Source organism: Suillus subaureus (genome assembly GCF_016647635.1).
Source record: "Suillus subaureus strain MN1 chromosome Unknown BJ212scaffold_45, whole genome shotgun sequence".
NCBI lineage: Eukaryota > Fungi > Basidiomycota > Agaricomycetes > Boletales > Suillaceae > Suillus > Suillus subaureus.
The window spans coordinates 35,164-49,091 of record NW_024538601.1 but is presented as its reverse complement, the minus strand read 5'-3'; the positions used below and the strand labels follow the sequence as shown (position 1 = coordinate 49,091).

At 48.4% G+C, this 13,928-nt stretch overlaps 5 protein-coding genes across 5 annotated transcripts; 1 reads left to right on the top strand and 4 right to left on the bottom strand.

The window, feature by feature from the left end:
• Positions 1–196: 196 nt before the first annotated feature.
• BJ212DRAFT_1449375 (Metalloenzyme, LuxS/M16 peptidase-like protein) lies at positions 197–1,678 on the bottom strand (the record flags this gene model as incomplete). The annotated part of the gene is made up of 5 exons (XM_041338681.1): positions 197–286; positions 339–416; positions 476–1,259; positions 1,321–1,442; positions 1,493–1,678. 5 exons carry the CDS (start codon positions 1,676–1,678, stop codon positions 197–199), a joined length of 1,260 nt encoding a protein of 419 aa, XP_041187840.1.
• Positions 1,679–1,827: 149 nt separating this feature from the next.
• On the bottom strand, positions 1,828–3,564 carry BJ212DRAFT_764946 (S-adenosyl-L-methionine-dependent methyltransferase). The gene is made up of 6 exons (XM_041344019.1): positions 3,284–3,564; positions 3,076–3,224; positions 2,894–3,027; positions 2,779–2,834; positions 2,602–2,723; positions 1,828–2,550 (listed from the first exon to the last, which is right to left on the bottom strand). The coding sequence occupies exons 1-6, from the start codon at positions 3,315–3,317 to the stop codon at positions 2,062–2,064; spliced, it is 984 nt and encodes a 327-aa protein (XP_041187839.1). The 5' UTR covers positions 3,318–3,564; the 3' UTR covers positions 1,828–2,061.
• A 2,420-nt stretch (positions 3,565–5,984) lies between these two features.
• Positions 5,985–9,080, top strand: BJ212DRAFT_765242 (uncharacterized protein). The gene is made up of 16 exons (XM_041344020.1): positions 5,985–6,112; positions 6,298–6,713; positions 6,770–6,989; positions 7,037–7,114; positions 7,170–7,235; positions 7,286–7,361; positions 7,411–7,502; positions 7,559–7,658; positions 7,711–7,830; positions 7,884–8,055; positions 8,105–8,175; positions 8,233–8,432; positions 8,486–8,497; positions 8,556–8,670; positions 8,722–8,769; positions 8,820–9,080. The coding sequence occupies exons 1-16, from the start codon at positions 6,071–6,073 to the stop codon at positions 8,858–8,860; spliced, it is 1,869 nt and encodes a 622-aa protein (XP_041187838.1). The 5' UTR covers positions 5,985–6,070; the 3' UTR covers positions 8,861–9,080.
• A 1,525-nt stretch (positions 9,081–10,605) lies between these two features.
• Positions 10,606–12,335, bottom strand: BJ212DRAFT_1387950 (uncharacterized protein). Its single transcript, XM_041336907.1, has 6 exons — positions 11,794–12,335; positions 11,555–11,748; positions 11,281–11,504; positions 10,993–11,227; positions 10,776–10,943; positions 10,606–10,719 (listed from the first exon to the last, which is right to left on the bottom strand). The coding sequence occupies exons 1-5, from the start codon at positions 11,878–11,880 to the stop codon at positions 10,838–10,840; spliced, it is 846 nt and encodes a 281-aa protein (XP_041187837.1). The 5' UTR covers positions 11,881–12,335; the 3' UTR covers positions 10,606–10,719; positions 10,776–10,837.
• Positions 12,336–12,946: 611 nt separating this feature from the next.
• Positions 12,947–13,788, bottom strand: BJ212DRAFT_764750 (uncharacterized protein). The gene is made up of 3 exons (XM_041344017.1): positions 13,759–13,788; positions 13,339–13,704; positions 12,947–13,288 (listed from the first exon to the last, which is right to left on the bottom strand). Exons 2-3 carry the CDS (start codon positions 13,558–13,560, stop codon positions 12,998–13,000), a joined length of 513 nt encoding a protein of 170 aa, XP_041187836.1. The 5' UTR covers positions 13,561–13,704; positions 13,759–13,788; the 3' UTR covers positions 12,947–12,997.
• Between the last annotated feature and the right edge of the window lie 140 nt (positions 13,789–13,928).

Here is a 13,928-nt window from a genome sequence, read left to right as displayed (position 1 = left end):
GTATATAATGTACGTGTATACATGCTTCATCAGTTCTAGACTCTGCTTTTGTGCTTCTGCCCCAGTCTGGAAACTTCTGCGGAAAATTTAACGTTGGGTATCTTGGACAACGGACATCATATCCAAATGCAAAGTAAAGGATATTTTTCGCTAGCACATAATGTAAAGCGGTGGTCTATCAATATTATCATCTAGTTCAAAGGCCCACTTCATCTGCGAACGGTAATGCCTGCACACTCCCAATAGCTACAAACGTAGGTTTGGCTTTCGTGATCGCAGCGACAGACTGAATACGTGCTTCAATATCCTTCACACAGAATGAAAAAGAAAGTACACACCTTCGAGAATGCAGTAGCATCAACCTTGTCTATTGACGCTAGCGTAGCTTCAATTGAAGCGTCCGAGTTGACAAAAACCTATAATCATGAAAACGACCTCAGAAATATAAAACCATGACCAAATGCCAGCGACGCACCTTGGTACTGAGAGCGCCTAAAATCCCATCACGACCATCTAGAGAGCTGGCAGCAGCAAACTTGGCTTTAGCCACAGCCGTTTTAAGTGCATCACCCTTGAGGCCCGCCGACTCCTTCAATGCCTTGGTGGCAACCTTGGCAGCCTCTTTCACCCCCTCGGCGGTCGAGCCCTGGACAAGCAGACCGAAAAGTGTTGCGTCCGAATATGGCATAATAATAGGCTGCACTGACGTCCCCTGCGGAATAGCAGCAGAAATAGGTGAAAGACCCTGCGACCACTTGACGGATGGCTGAGGCGAGAGGTGCGCAGAAAGGATAGCAAGTGCAGGGTCCACAGGGCCAGCAGCACCAAAGCCAATAAACACAGTCTCAGGACCCCCATGTGACTCCACCCGCGTCTCACCACCAAAGTATGTCGATGGTTTACTCTCAGCAGCCACATTGCCTACAGACGCGCCCGCAAGCGTTCTCTCGACTAACTGTGTAAGCGCAGCTGAGTCGATGCCGGTACCCAAAATAGCGATGTTGCCCTTGCTGAATGCACGAGCTGCGAATTCCTTGACGTCATCGAGGGAGACATGACTGTGTGGGGACGCGAAGAGGGAGGAACCGAGACCAGAACGGAACGCGAGCGAGTGTGCAAGTTCGAGTGCGTGCGTTGCGGGGTTTCGCGAGGCAGCGGTGCTCTCGGCTTCGACTACAGGGAGGACGTACTCTTGGAACTCATGTCGCTGGAACTTGCTAGACGTGAGGAAGGAAGACATGACGTCGACAAAGAATGACCTATAAACATTACAGTCATATTAAAATCGGCGCATAAAAAGTTGCATGTAAGGAAACGGACTCATCACCGCGCAAGAACTCGGAAGTGAGTGCCAAATATTCACGGGACAGACTTGCAGAGAGGATGCCGCCGTACAACTCGCTTTCTCTGACCGTGCCCAATGCCGACCTTTTGGCAGTGCTCTGCAAAGACTGCTCGAGAACGTGTATTCAGAGTAGAACATAATACGCACCTTGAAAGCAAAGTTTTTCAGCGTATGCGCGACACCAGGTTTGGGCTCGTATCGGCTGCCGGCCTTAACGAGGAAGGTGACAGCAGTGGTGGGTTGACCGTTGTCGATGGCTGCGACCTTGACTCCGGCATTGTCGACGACAGTGGCGAAGCTGCGCGCGAAGGCCGACGCTCTTCTTGCAAGCATTTGTAGAGATGAGTGTGCTTGAATGGAACGGATAACTCTGCACTCAAGTTGCAGAGCGGAGTTGGCTCGACAAACGGTAGATTCCGTGTTCGTCCGAAACTTTGCTATGTCCGCACCGCGACCACAATCGGAAGAGGTAAACTCAGTACGCCGTAGTTGGGAACCACAAACACATCACAATGCATTACAATTCATGAAAGCAATCGACAACAGGTAGGTAGGAAAACATGAGTACGTTCGACAATCAAAGCACAACAAACAGGAAAGCAATCAAGAGAGCAGTTACCAGAAAGCACAAGACAGCATTTCACAAAAAAGCACGAGAAAGCGACAGTCATAGAAAAGCACAAGACAACATTTGAAAAACAAACACCCAAGATCCTCTACAACTTCCTCGCCCACGCGGTGTGGTAGACCCCAACCAGACCGGGGACGTGCTCTATATCCTCAATAAATCCAGTCACAAGGGTGTCAATCTCGTGCTGGGTCATCCTTGCTTCACGAAGCATAGGCTTTAAGCTCTCCGCGAAATCCTTCAGGGCGGCCAAGTACATCCTGCCGACACGCCTCATGACCGGGTTCAGGTGCCAGTCACCGATGGGGATATGGAACGTCTGGATAGTAGGCACAGTGAACTGATGGGATTGCTGAATGAAGCTGGGGATTCTATCGGCAATGGGGACCAAGTGGCGGAGCTCAAGGGAGCGGTTAACCACCTGAAAAAAGCTTCGCGCGCGAGGTGCCTGGCGAGCCAGGTCAAAGGAAGGCCCATGGGCAAAGTCGATGGAGCGCCCAATCTCGCCGGAAAAGAAGAGACCGCCGGGACGGAGCAACCGAGCAACTTCCCGGAGCAATTCTGGGTAATCCGTAACCTATTCATGATCAATAAATAAAAATAACGTGTAAATCAATGAACAACGTACAGCTAGACCAATATTACGAGCATGAATAAAGTCCATAGCTCCATTGTTCCATCTGAGACGTTTTGTGATATCATGGATCTCGAATTGCACATGTGGCAAGGGGCGCCTAGTGGCAATCGGAACTGGGCGGGGAGTCATTTAGAACTATTCATCTTACGCGGGCATAAGCAAGCTCACCGATATCGAGCCCGTAGATCTTGACACGGGGAAATAATCTCGCCATATCCATCGGCCTGCAGGAAGGTTAGCGTAAGAGAAGCACAGATCGGAAGCTGATCAATAGATCGCGCACCAGCGGCCAGTCCCGGTGCACAAATCGAGCACACGTTTTTGCCTGGTGCGAGCGTCGCTGAGTACCTCGGTTACTGGTCCAAGGTAGTGGGATTCGACGGTATCGCGCAAGATTCTATGAACACTGTTCAATCTCTAATGAAAAGTTAGCGATTTTAATTGTATGGGCTGCGTGGCACCCACTGCTTGCTCCGGCCCGTCGGCAGGCAATGGATAAGGCAAGCTACCATGAGAATGGAAGAGCCTTCCGTCCCTTTCGAAAAAGTGGCCCGGAAAGTCATATTCTTCGAGTTCGGTCACGTCAGAGGACGCGTCAGAGGCATCGTCTTCATCTGTGAATTGGAGGAATAGGTGAGGGAACGCCATCTGGGGGTATAAGCGTTGGACTAACCGTGCAGCATATTCTCAGTATACTCGACGGTCATGAACGGTATGGCGCAGCGATGAGGGACGACTGCGCGACAACTTGATATGATGTGATAGTTGTTGGCAAGACGCCGAAATTGGACCCCGCCTGCAATTCCTGAGTTTTATACCGATAGTAACTCAGCGAAACAGGGTAGAAGACTAAACACGAGGTCAAATCCAAGCGGCCCTTTTGAATCCAGGTTGAGATGGGAATGATCCACAATAACAACGTGTCAGCGTTGGTAAATGGGGAGTGTCAAAAGCTGTATTTGCGAGTTGGTCGGTGGGTTGAACTCAGGTTGAAGTCAGCGGCTGCCAGGAAGGGAAAAGAAGATTAGCCAGTTGATGGGGAGTAGAAAGGCCACGCAGGCACACTCGCTCGAGAGAGGAAAGCAAAAGACCGAAGAGCGGCATAGGTGATGCATAAGTATCAGCTGAGGAAAGATGCTAATTTTCGAGGGATGAAAAGAACGATAACCGTTACGTGATAGGCTGAACCGCCTTAGCTGACCATTACAACAACAAAATGACATACCATCTTCGGCGTAAATCTTCAATTGCAATCGATACAGTCACAACAAAAGCGCCTTAGGCCCGTGTTGGACTAGGCCTTCATTACTGAATATCTATCATTGGGCAAGTCAATGATGCGCTTCTCACTGTAAAAAAAGTTGCCTCATTAGTGAACGGCGCCTACTTTTTCGCTTATTTTTTTTTGGTAAATTTGCCGTCGTCTGAGTCGACGCCCAGGGCTACTTTAGCGCCACATGGGAAGCAAATTCACTCAGATTCAGCTTCCTCGGCGCTCATGCCGGCTTGGGGATATAATGATGACATGGCTACAGTCATTATAATAAAGCATCTTTTGGTGAGTCACGATAATATTTGTCTGGCAAGCTAAAAGCTGCTGACCGTGAGCATCCCCCACCGGGATGATTCAGTTCGTGGGATTTGCCACCTCCCCGAGTTGCCGCATTGCAGCATACAGCACACTTGCCAGCAAGTGGTTCGCGTTATCTGTCGCTCTCTTGGCGCGCAATATTTCTTGAAGACTCCCCCTAATTTGCCAACACTGGGAACTGGCCAAGCCCGTCTGATGGATGTCATGTGAATATTGTTGTTTTGTTGCGGGAGAAAGCTGATAATTTTTTGATTTACTTCCGCAGAAGCATCCCCGCGACGCGAGACATCAGTCACGTGCACGTACATGTGGTGTGACTCCTATAAAAGACGCGTATAAACATCCACGCCTGTCCACACAGGGAGTGTATTTCATGTCCTTTTCCGTCTGCTAAGCGCTAGCCATCCACCATACCATCATCGTCTGAATTCACTATGGACGACATCGATGCATTTTTCGCCGAACAAGAACAGCGCATGAACCTTCCTGACGAGGATGTGGATGAATACATTCGTGCACGATTGGAAGATTGCCATAGGAACAGGTACGCGCGCCATCCAACTGGTTGCCTTCTGCCAGTCCCCTGAGTAGGATAATCACAGAAGTCATGTTATCGATCACGTTATTCCCGCACAAGGTCACTCACGCAAAGTGGATACACACCCTGAACTATTTTTCACTTCTGACATGGAAAGGGAAGAGCGGCAGATCTCTGACAAAGAATTGCCCAGGCAGTGCGTCTCACTTGCTTTCTCACGTAGCTCTTGCAGATCTTAGATCATCTATTCCACAGGTTGAAGCGCAAATACGCAGAACCCGAACCTCCAGTCCAGGGGAAGAAGCCAAGGCCATACGAGATTCCTGACGTGACCACGTCAGGAGTACCTGTTCTACCTACTTTTTTCTCACGTGGTGACAATACTGAACATGCCGCAAAGTACGTTGTGTTGACCCTTATCTCAATTTCGGATTGATCAGATCCCTCCCTTAACTGACACATTTGCACACAGCGCTATAGCTTCAATTGAGTTACGAAGCAAAGGCTCCAGACAAATTCCGCGGCTCCCGGCCCACCGAAATGGGGATGCCCCAGTCAAAACTACATCAACTCCTCTTGGCCGGCATATTAACTGCGGGCCGGTCGACAGCCTCATCTGTTATGACCTCTTCCCGAATCCTGAGTCCCAATGATGAATCAAGCGCTCATGAATATGGGGCAGCCAAGTTACCAGTACTTGGATCTGGATCTCGTATCACGGAGCCTACGATACACCAAGGCAATGGTGATGCCAAACATTTGTCGCCAGCGAGACTGATGCGCCATGACTCTACTGCACGGACCCACAAATCAAGAATTGCTAAGTTGGTGGCGTATGATGCCATCAATCAACAGCCCACAGATGACAGCAGTCCAGGTTTGGAAGCTCGCATGCCATGTTTAGATCATAATGGAGAAGCCTCCGTTGGGAACGAGAGGTTGCAGTCTTGCGCGCCAGAACTTGGCATGCCCAGTCCACAGTCAGGGTTGCTAGAACCCTCAGCCACGAACACTAGCAACATCACAAGCCCCAGAAATTCCCCCCTTGGAGCATCACGCCGCTCGAGTACCTCAGCTTCATTATCATCAGATCCAGAGGGCAACGCATCCTCATCTAGAGCGGCAGTCGTTAAACCCCAAAAGTCCAGAAGACTGTAAGCAGCTCAAGGAAGAAAGCTGATGTTTCAAAGCAAAATAAAAACCAGAAAGGCAAAGTAAAGCCAGCGCTTGTCACTCCTCTCGAATATGCGCAGAAGTTGAATCTCGCCTTGCCAAAGAAGCGCAAGTCCGATTACCTCAAAGGCAGGCGAATTTTGTATGTCGGTGGGGACATGCAGTATGCAGGCGTCCAGACGCGTGGTCGCATGGACTACGTGAGTTTCTCATACTTTGCTCTCCCTGACCCTCCGTGTTTCCCGGTCCGCTGTTTATGCGCCTTCATTTTGTGGCGAAGAAATTCCGCCTTCAACGCTGACGTGCATTACGTATCATCTACGTGCTCATCGTCATCATTTAGTCAATGCCGTTGAACGATACGTTTCTAACACGAGGTTTTCAGATCATTAAGCATGGTGGCACCTTGATACCATCATACGATCCTTCTACCGTGACTCACATCGTGACGGATGCGACGACACGCCCGACACTGAAAGCCCTTGGACTCAAATCGTTGAAAGAGATCCCTGACAATATCCCAACGGTCACTTGGAGTTGGGTGATATCCGGGTACGGTCGTTTGGGTTACAACAAGCTTAAGGGCAAACGCGATGGGGAAATAAATGATACGAAAAGCAAAGCTAATGCCACAGATGACGACGAAGGTCTTCTTGATTTTGAATTTCTACACGCGGCATTCCCTCAACGCATCGATGCCGGTAGAAGCTGGCAGAAGAGAGGACAGGGAAAACTGGTTCAAGCAAAGGGTCAAGTAAGCGCCTCTGCGAACGACCTTGGTGGAGATTTCAGTCGCATTTCGTACGCCCATTCTCGGTTTCTCTTCGACTATATTTTTATGCGGTCGCGTTTCTTAGCTCTTTCACTGAAGACCATCAAACTGAAAATCAACAGAGCATAGCGCCAAAGCTAGTCGTTTTTCCTCCTGCACCCCTTACATTCATTCCCGCGGGGAAAGCTTCCAACACAGCTTATCATAATAATAACCAAAGCAGTCACATTCACAAGCCACAGTCCAATAAAGAAGACCCTCTGGCTGAGTTTTACGAGAAGGCGAGGGCTGAACGAGATCGAGCCGTGAGCCGTAACGTGAAACAAAAAATTCTCAACTCAATCATCTTCAGAGAAGTCTTGGACAGACCGAGACAGACGAGAGTGATCAAGAAGAAGAGTTTTCGAAACTACCACGGGTTCCTCGGCGCGTGAGTGGCTACATTTGAAGTCCCTGAACTAATCCTGAATATTGCGTCCCTGAAGGGTTTTACATGCGACCGGAAGGAACCTGAGCAGCGCGAATGCGTGAATCAAGATATCATTGAAAAGGTTTGCATCTACATTCCGCGTTTTCTGCAGCTGATAGAGCACACGAACAGTTAGAGGAGCTTATGGAGTTGCACAAGGCAAAACTAGGTGAAGATGATCGTTGGCGAGTGCACAGCTACTCGAAATGTACGCAATATCTGTGCCTCGGAATTATCAGTGCTGACGACCCTGGTAGGTATTCGTGCCTTGCGCAATTATCCAAAGAAAATCAAATCATTCAACGAGGCCCTGTCAATCAACGGCGTTGGTGAGAAGACTGCCCGAAAGGTGTGTATCCACTGAAGCACAGTAACGTCATACTCTCATAACACTTGTTTTGTTAGATCATGGAAATCATCGAAACTGGCGATTTGAGACGCATTGGCTACGAAAAAACGGATGATGTCGAAGCCATTAACTTATTTCAAGGGATATATGGAGTCGGTATGGAAAATGTCCACTCTTCGTTTGTCAACCTTCTGAGCCGTTAGCACAGGCCGACAGATAGCTCACATGTGGTACAATAACGGATGCCGGACGCTAGATGATATTCGAGCTCGGAAGGGTGGCATCAAGTTATCTCACGTTCAGGAAATCGGTTTACATTTCTACGATGGTTGGCCCTTCGTGATCACTCGTATCGGCACATCGCTGATTTTTTGTTGCCAGATATCAATGATAGAATGCCGCGCAGTGAAGCAGAGAGTATCTTCAACTTGATTAAACCCATTGGTAAAGTCTTACGTTGCGGGTTTTCACGAGCTATTGATCTTGATGTGACGCAAACAGCTCTCAAACTCGACGAGCACCTTTATATTGACATCATGGGTAGCTTCAGAAGGTTTGCGGTAATTTTGTTTTGCCTGCCTTAGCCTCACATTCCTCAATAGGGGCAAAGCTACTTGTGGCGACATTGATATCCTAGTGACTCGACCAACCTCAGATGGGATAACACATGCAGGTGAACGCCTTTGCCTTCTCATAACCTGATGTCGTTTTACCAGGAACATTTCCCTAGGTCTCCTTCCGGAGCTGCTCGCCCGTCTGCATGCTGCAAAGATCCTGACAGAGGATTTGGCATTGCCTGATGATTTTTCCGCTCTTGAATTATGTTATCGTGGATTGTGCAAGCGTCCCGAACCGGACGCAAAGCATCGGCGCATCGATATCTTATGTGTTTCTTGGGAGAACAGAGGAGCGGCCCTTCTTTACTACACGGTAAGTAACTCGTCTGTCTGGCTCAATATTATGACGTGTTCATTTAATTACAGGGTGACGACATCGTAAGCAATTTGAACAATTGCTGTGCGATAAATGAAGTAGACATATGTACCATTACAGTTCAATCGGGCGATGAGAATGAAGGCAAATGTTCTCGGGTATTCTCTCAACCAACGAGGTCTATATGCAGGCGTGGTTCGAGACCCCCGGAACAGACGTGTCAAGATTTCCGCAGGTGCGCCCTTCAGCTGCAGCCAAGTTTGCCTCATTTTCATTGTCTTTCAAGGTAACATTGTTGCGTCTGAGACGGAAGAGGAAATATTCAGAATTCTAGGTAAGAGTCAACTCATGCGGATATCGTACTGATGACAAACGAAGCCATAGGGGTGCCATGGCAGGAGCCTCATGAACGTGTACGGGGTTGAGGTGGTGCAGCTGAGCTCTTGAACTTCATGGAACTATTGTAAACATGCGTATTTATCTTTTCTACACCGGAAATTGGCTGGTACCATGTGCTGGACTTTGTATCAATCATGCTGGTGCAGAATTTTTGATCAATGGTGGTAGTCCGAGTGCGCGATTCGATAAATTTCTAATCATCCACTCTGAATACCACTAGATCATTAGGTTTGGTCTATGTCGGAACTGACATCAGGGGGGACGAAGTCGCCTGTCTCCTAAAAATCATGTTTGTTCAGAAGTGTCATGAGGAGAAGCGGGACTGGAGGCCAATATCCTCGCAGCGCGTCTGATGCAGCCAAAAATGTAAACAAGCAGATCCGATTCGACGGTGTGTTGTCACGGGTTTGGACGCCTAGATTGTTCCAATCATGATAATCTGGGCAGTAGTATCTGGCATCATACATGAGATGCCCGACCCTACGACTTTCGCGAACAACCAAGTATTGTCCGTGGCCTTTCCTCCCATTGGGTAGCCGGCAGCCCGTCGTGACTGTTCGGAGTGTATATAAGCTGTATTACGCAGGATGCCAGGTGAAATGTGTCAAACGAAGGGTCATCCGAGACAGTGGCATCGGTGAGGCCACGAAGGAGGATCTGGTAACCTACGAGGCTTGCAGAACGGCGCAATTCGCGCAGCTTCCCGGCGCCTGGGGTAGGATGGTCGTACCAACAGAGAGGTAGTAGTTAATGCAGGCCTTGGGAAACTCCAGAGCGCGGACAGGAAGTTGAATGCGTGACTGAACACGAGTACTGAACCTGCTGGACAAAGATAAGGAAATGGAGACCGAAATTTGACCGAAATTTGACCGGAAAGTCACAGAGTAACCCAGAACTCATCACACGGTCGACCCCGCCATGGCGAACTGTTTGGAAGCGAAACCCAAGCCAGAAGCATGCGTTGCAAAGTAGACCATGTCCGTCCTTAGCACCCGCTGAAGCCACACATCTTCTAGGATAAGGGTCTGTTAACTAGGGGAAGAAGGGCGCTAGGTGGTGGGGATGGTAGTGGTTCAAACATGCCAAATTTTTCGTCGACGTCAGGGGGATACCGCTACCCCAACTGCGCCAGGTCACTGTCTTGCTCTGTCACGGGAGGAATGATAGTAAATACTACTGAGCCCAGTGGGAATAAAAATTCCTAGGCACGAGTGCAACTACGTTGTGATCAGCCAGCTGCATACGGTAATTGTGACCCACTGGGTAGTTCACGGTTGGGGGAGGGCTACGTACTAGTGGGGATAGGAAGCTTCAGATCCCAGATCCGGTAGCTTCAGCACATCCGGACCCTAAAAGTTACTACTTCCCTAATCGCCGAACAGAGAATTTTGTGCAGAGATTGGCACAAAATAATTATTTAATTATGTACTCAACGCAGTGCTCATTCACTGGACGCGTCTGACGCCTTTTGCCTAGTTTTCATCGCCTCTGTCTGGATGTTTTGATCGAGAACCTGTTCGATTTGAAGTCTTCTGCGACATTCACGAAAATTCGAAAGGAGAACACTGGATGTATGGATGCTGTTATGAAGATACAGCTTGGAACAGGGCACCACATACTCTGTTGAAACGTTGAATTCAGGCTTCGAGTCCCTAGGGTTACGATATCATGCTGTGCAGCAACAGCATACTCACGTACAAGGCCGATATTGGTGGGGTTGTCTAACGTTCAAATTTGGGCAGAGAAAATACATTGTTCATGCAACACGTACGTGTTAACTTGATACTCTTCCATCAATGACGCTCGTCTATATACAAAGTGGCACGAATTGGCCTTCGGGGTAGCGATAATACCATTTGTGAATGATCATAAGTCATCATCGTTACTATGAGTGAGAAGTACTTGAGACATATCCAAAGTTCGTACAAGAGCAACACTCACTCAGGATAGCCATCATTGAAAACGCCAAAGTCACCATGCATCTCCTGTTCGAGAGAGATAGATCAAGTCAAGTCCAATGAAAAAAACCGAGAACGTACTGCATCATAGATCTCGTCCTCTTCGCCCTCATCGTCGAGGGGGTCCCAAGGTGGGTCGACATCCTCCCACCTACAAGGAGGTCATCACACTGCTGAACCACGAGAGGATTTCAACTCACCTATCGATTGCATCATCAGTTTGCTCATCTCCGCGTTGACTGGGAAGCAACCAAAACCTGTGACGAGGCTTTTTTAGTCTGTACAAAGGCATATATTTTGTGGTCGAGTCGCTTCCTTCGCGGTAAAGACCACAAAAAGTTTCTGAAGACCAGGTGAAACTGGCCGCTCCTCCAGCATTGACAGCCGGTGTAACAGGTCCTGTGGCTTTAAGTGTCACGGAAAAATTTTCCGCCGCTGTGCCAAGTGTGAACAGCGTAGAAGAATTTACACATGCCGGACTTACTTACTCTGTTTAGACATGTACATCATATATGCTGCGCAAGAGATCACTTCAGTGACGACGCACTTCCCTTTGAGGACATCAGGCCTAGACTTGAGCAGCTCGACGATGCGCTCATCCTTGGGAAGGCTGATGTATCTTGGCTTGTACATAACCAGCGCAGCTGCTGGTTTTCTACCATCGAACTGAAAATTGACTTTGAGGGCAACATTCCCTCCACCCGGCACGTCGCTGCGACGCAGTCAGATATATTCCCAAACACTGCATATTGTAACACCTACGCTTCAGCAGATACGTTGAGTTCCTTTGTAGTGACACCCCACGACTTGACGATGTATTTGTCATCCCCTCCCTGTTCTGTGGGGCATAGTGCCGGATCCTTCATGTCAATACCGATCCTGCTCGTTGTTGTGTAAAGGCTCCCTTCCCAGTCGAATTCTCCAGTCTCGTTGTTGATGATTCCATAGTCTCCCACCTGTGCTTGTCAGGTCAATTGAAACCGAGTGGTGTCTTTACATACATTGATCGGTGTTGGTGGATCCCAGTTGACCCACTTGGACGTAACGCCCTGAATGAGGTCGATGAACTTCCGTGACTCGTACTTCATCGCAACGATGTTGCTAGAAGGAGGGGAAATCCTTGAGGACCATGGGCAGTATAGACTTCCTTATATACCGTTAACTAGTGCCAAGATATGATCGATAGGTGATCTTCAAAGGCTCGGTCGGGTCATAATCACCTATCCAGGGCAGGCCCCACAGGATGTTGATAAAAGTTACCGCGAGGCAGAAGCCGCAGCAAGAACATGAGGAAGAGGCCCGGGCAGTGCGATGCGCGTTTAAACTTAAAGCTGCATCCTCGAGGTTTCCATAACAGACGTCCGTACATCCAGTGTTCTCCTTTCGAATTTCCGTGAATATTGTAGAAGGCTTTAAATTGAACAGGTTTCGATCAAAACATCCAGACCGAGACGATGGAAAATAGGCGAAAGGCGTCGGACACGTCGAGTGATTCGGAGTGAATAAGGTGACCCGATGAGAAGAAGGATACCTATAATTAAGGTTGATTTTTCCTGTGCATGGTTCAAAGCTTCAGCCGCTATCTTCCTCTTTTGGTCTTACTAAATTTTACTCAGGGCCCTTGGTCAACTTAGAAAGTTGTACCACAACGGCTTCTGACGGCGGCACAGGCCCGACTCCCACGATTAGTGGGAGAAGACTTTTGTCGTTGACTCGGAGTACTGAGACACAAACCGCAGTCAGTCAATGAAAATTGTTCATGTCCATCTGGTGAAGAAATTAGATATACAACATCCCAAAACACACTACACAGGATAATGGACATTAGGATCATGACCAGACTGGCGTGTACTAATCCCTAATCAACATCGTGAAAACACCAAATGTTCCTTAGCAAAAAGACTAATGGCAGTGGCATATCGGTCTAGTTGACACGTTTGATTGAAATGCGTGCATCGTCATCGCATAGTACATTCTTTATCGCATGTAATACGCACCGTCTCGTTACCTCAGTCATTGTATCCAACCACTGAGGTATGCTTTCTGGCCTCTTATCGTCCGGTTGTTTATCACTATATTCTCTCTGGCGTGTTTCGTGTCTCAGGTACTCATAATGATCAGTTATTGTCTCCAACCACTGAGCATGTTTTGTGTCTCAGCTTCTAACACATCTCATGAGGAATCGTTGGTAATCGGTGTTTGTTTTTAAAAATAGCCAATCAACGAGAGTCTGATACGGAAATCATACTCGCTAGCACGATTTCCAGATGGTACTGTAGGACCTTCATAAGAGAACACATCATAAACCTTGTCTATGACTTCTGCAGCGCCACTGATGTATAGGACATGAGCAACCGCAGAATGGAGCGCAATGAACGTAGGGTTGGGAAACGGAATACCATCTCGAGAGTGATCCCGGAATTGCACTTCCGTGAAAATCTCCTTGTGCAAAGGGACATGGCGTAGCCAGTGCACTTTGTATTTGTGCAAGACGTCCTTTCAAGGGTATAAGTACCTGAAATTTCACGACAAAAACCTAACCATACTGTGGGGTGTAGAGTCTGTAGACACCATGTGTAGCTGTCGAATCCACGATGCAGTGCTATATCAAGTGACCTTCCATTCTCTGGGTTATCGATGATACCGGCTGGGTCGTCCATAATCTCATCAGGGAGCTTTGTATAATGCTTGATTATGTCAATCGTTTCCGCGATGTACTGCGGAACAATCAGCTGGACGGGTATATTAACTTGATAATTGAAGAACATACGTGGCTTCTGAACAATCGATCTCCGGAGGATGTGAACAGCTTCGAGGTACCCTTCACCAGCCTCAGTGTCGCGGGGATGTGGACCGTTAGCTATATTCAAAGTCCCGGTGACCACACACTTGTCGCCATCCCGTTCGACGATCTAGATGGCCTTTAGATGAACATCCTGCAAAGAGGGCGAGACACTGCAGCACACCAAATCTTGGAATATGGAACGTTGCGATGTCGCAGGCACGGTGTCAGCAACGACTTCCGAAGTGTGGAGTATAGGAGTGGAGAGTGGCCGGCTCTGTAGGCTTTTTTGACTGTCCTACCATGAGCAGCAGCTTCGAACAAAAAGGATAACATACAAGGCCAGATAAAGAA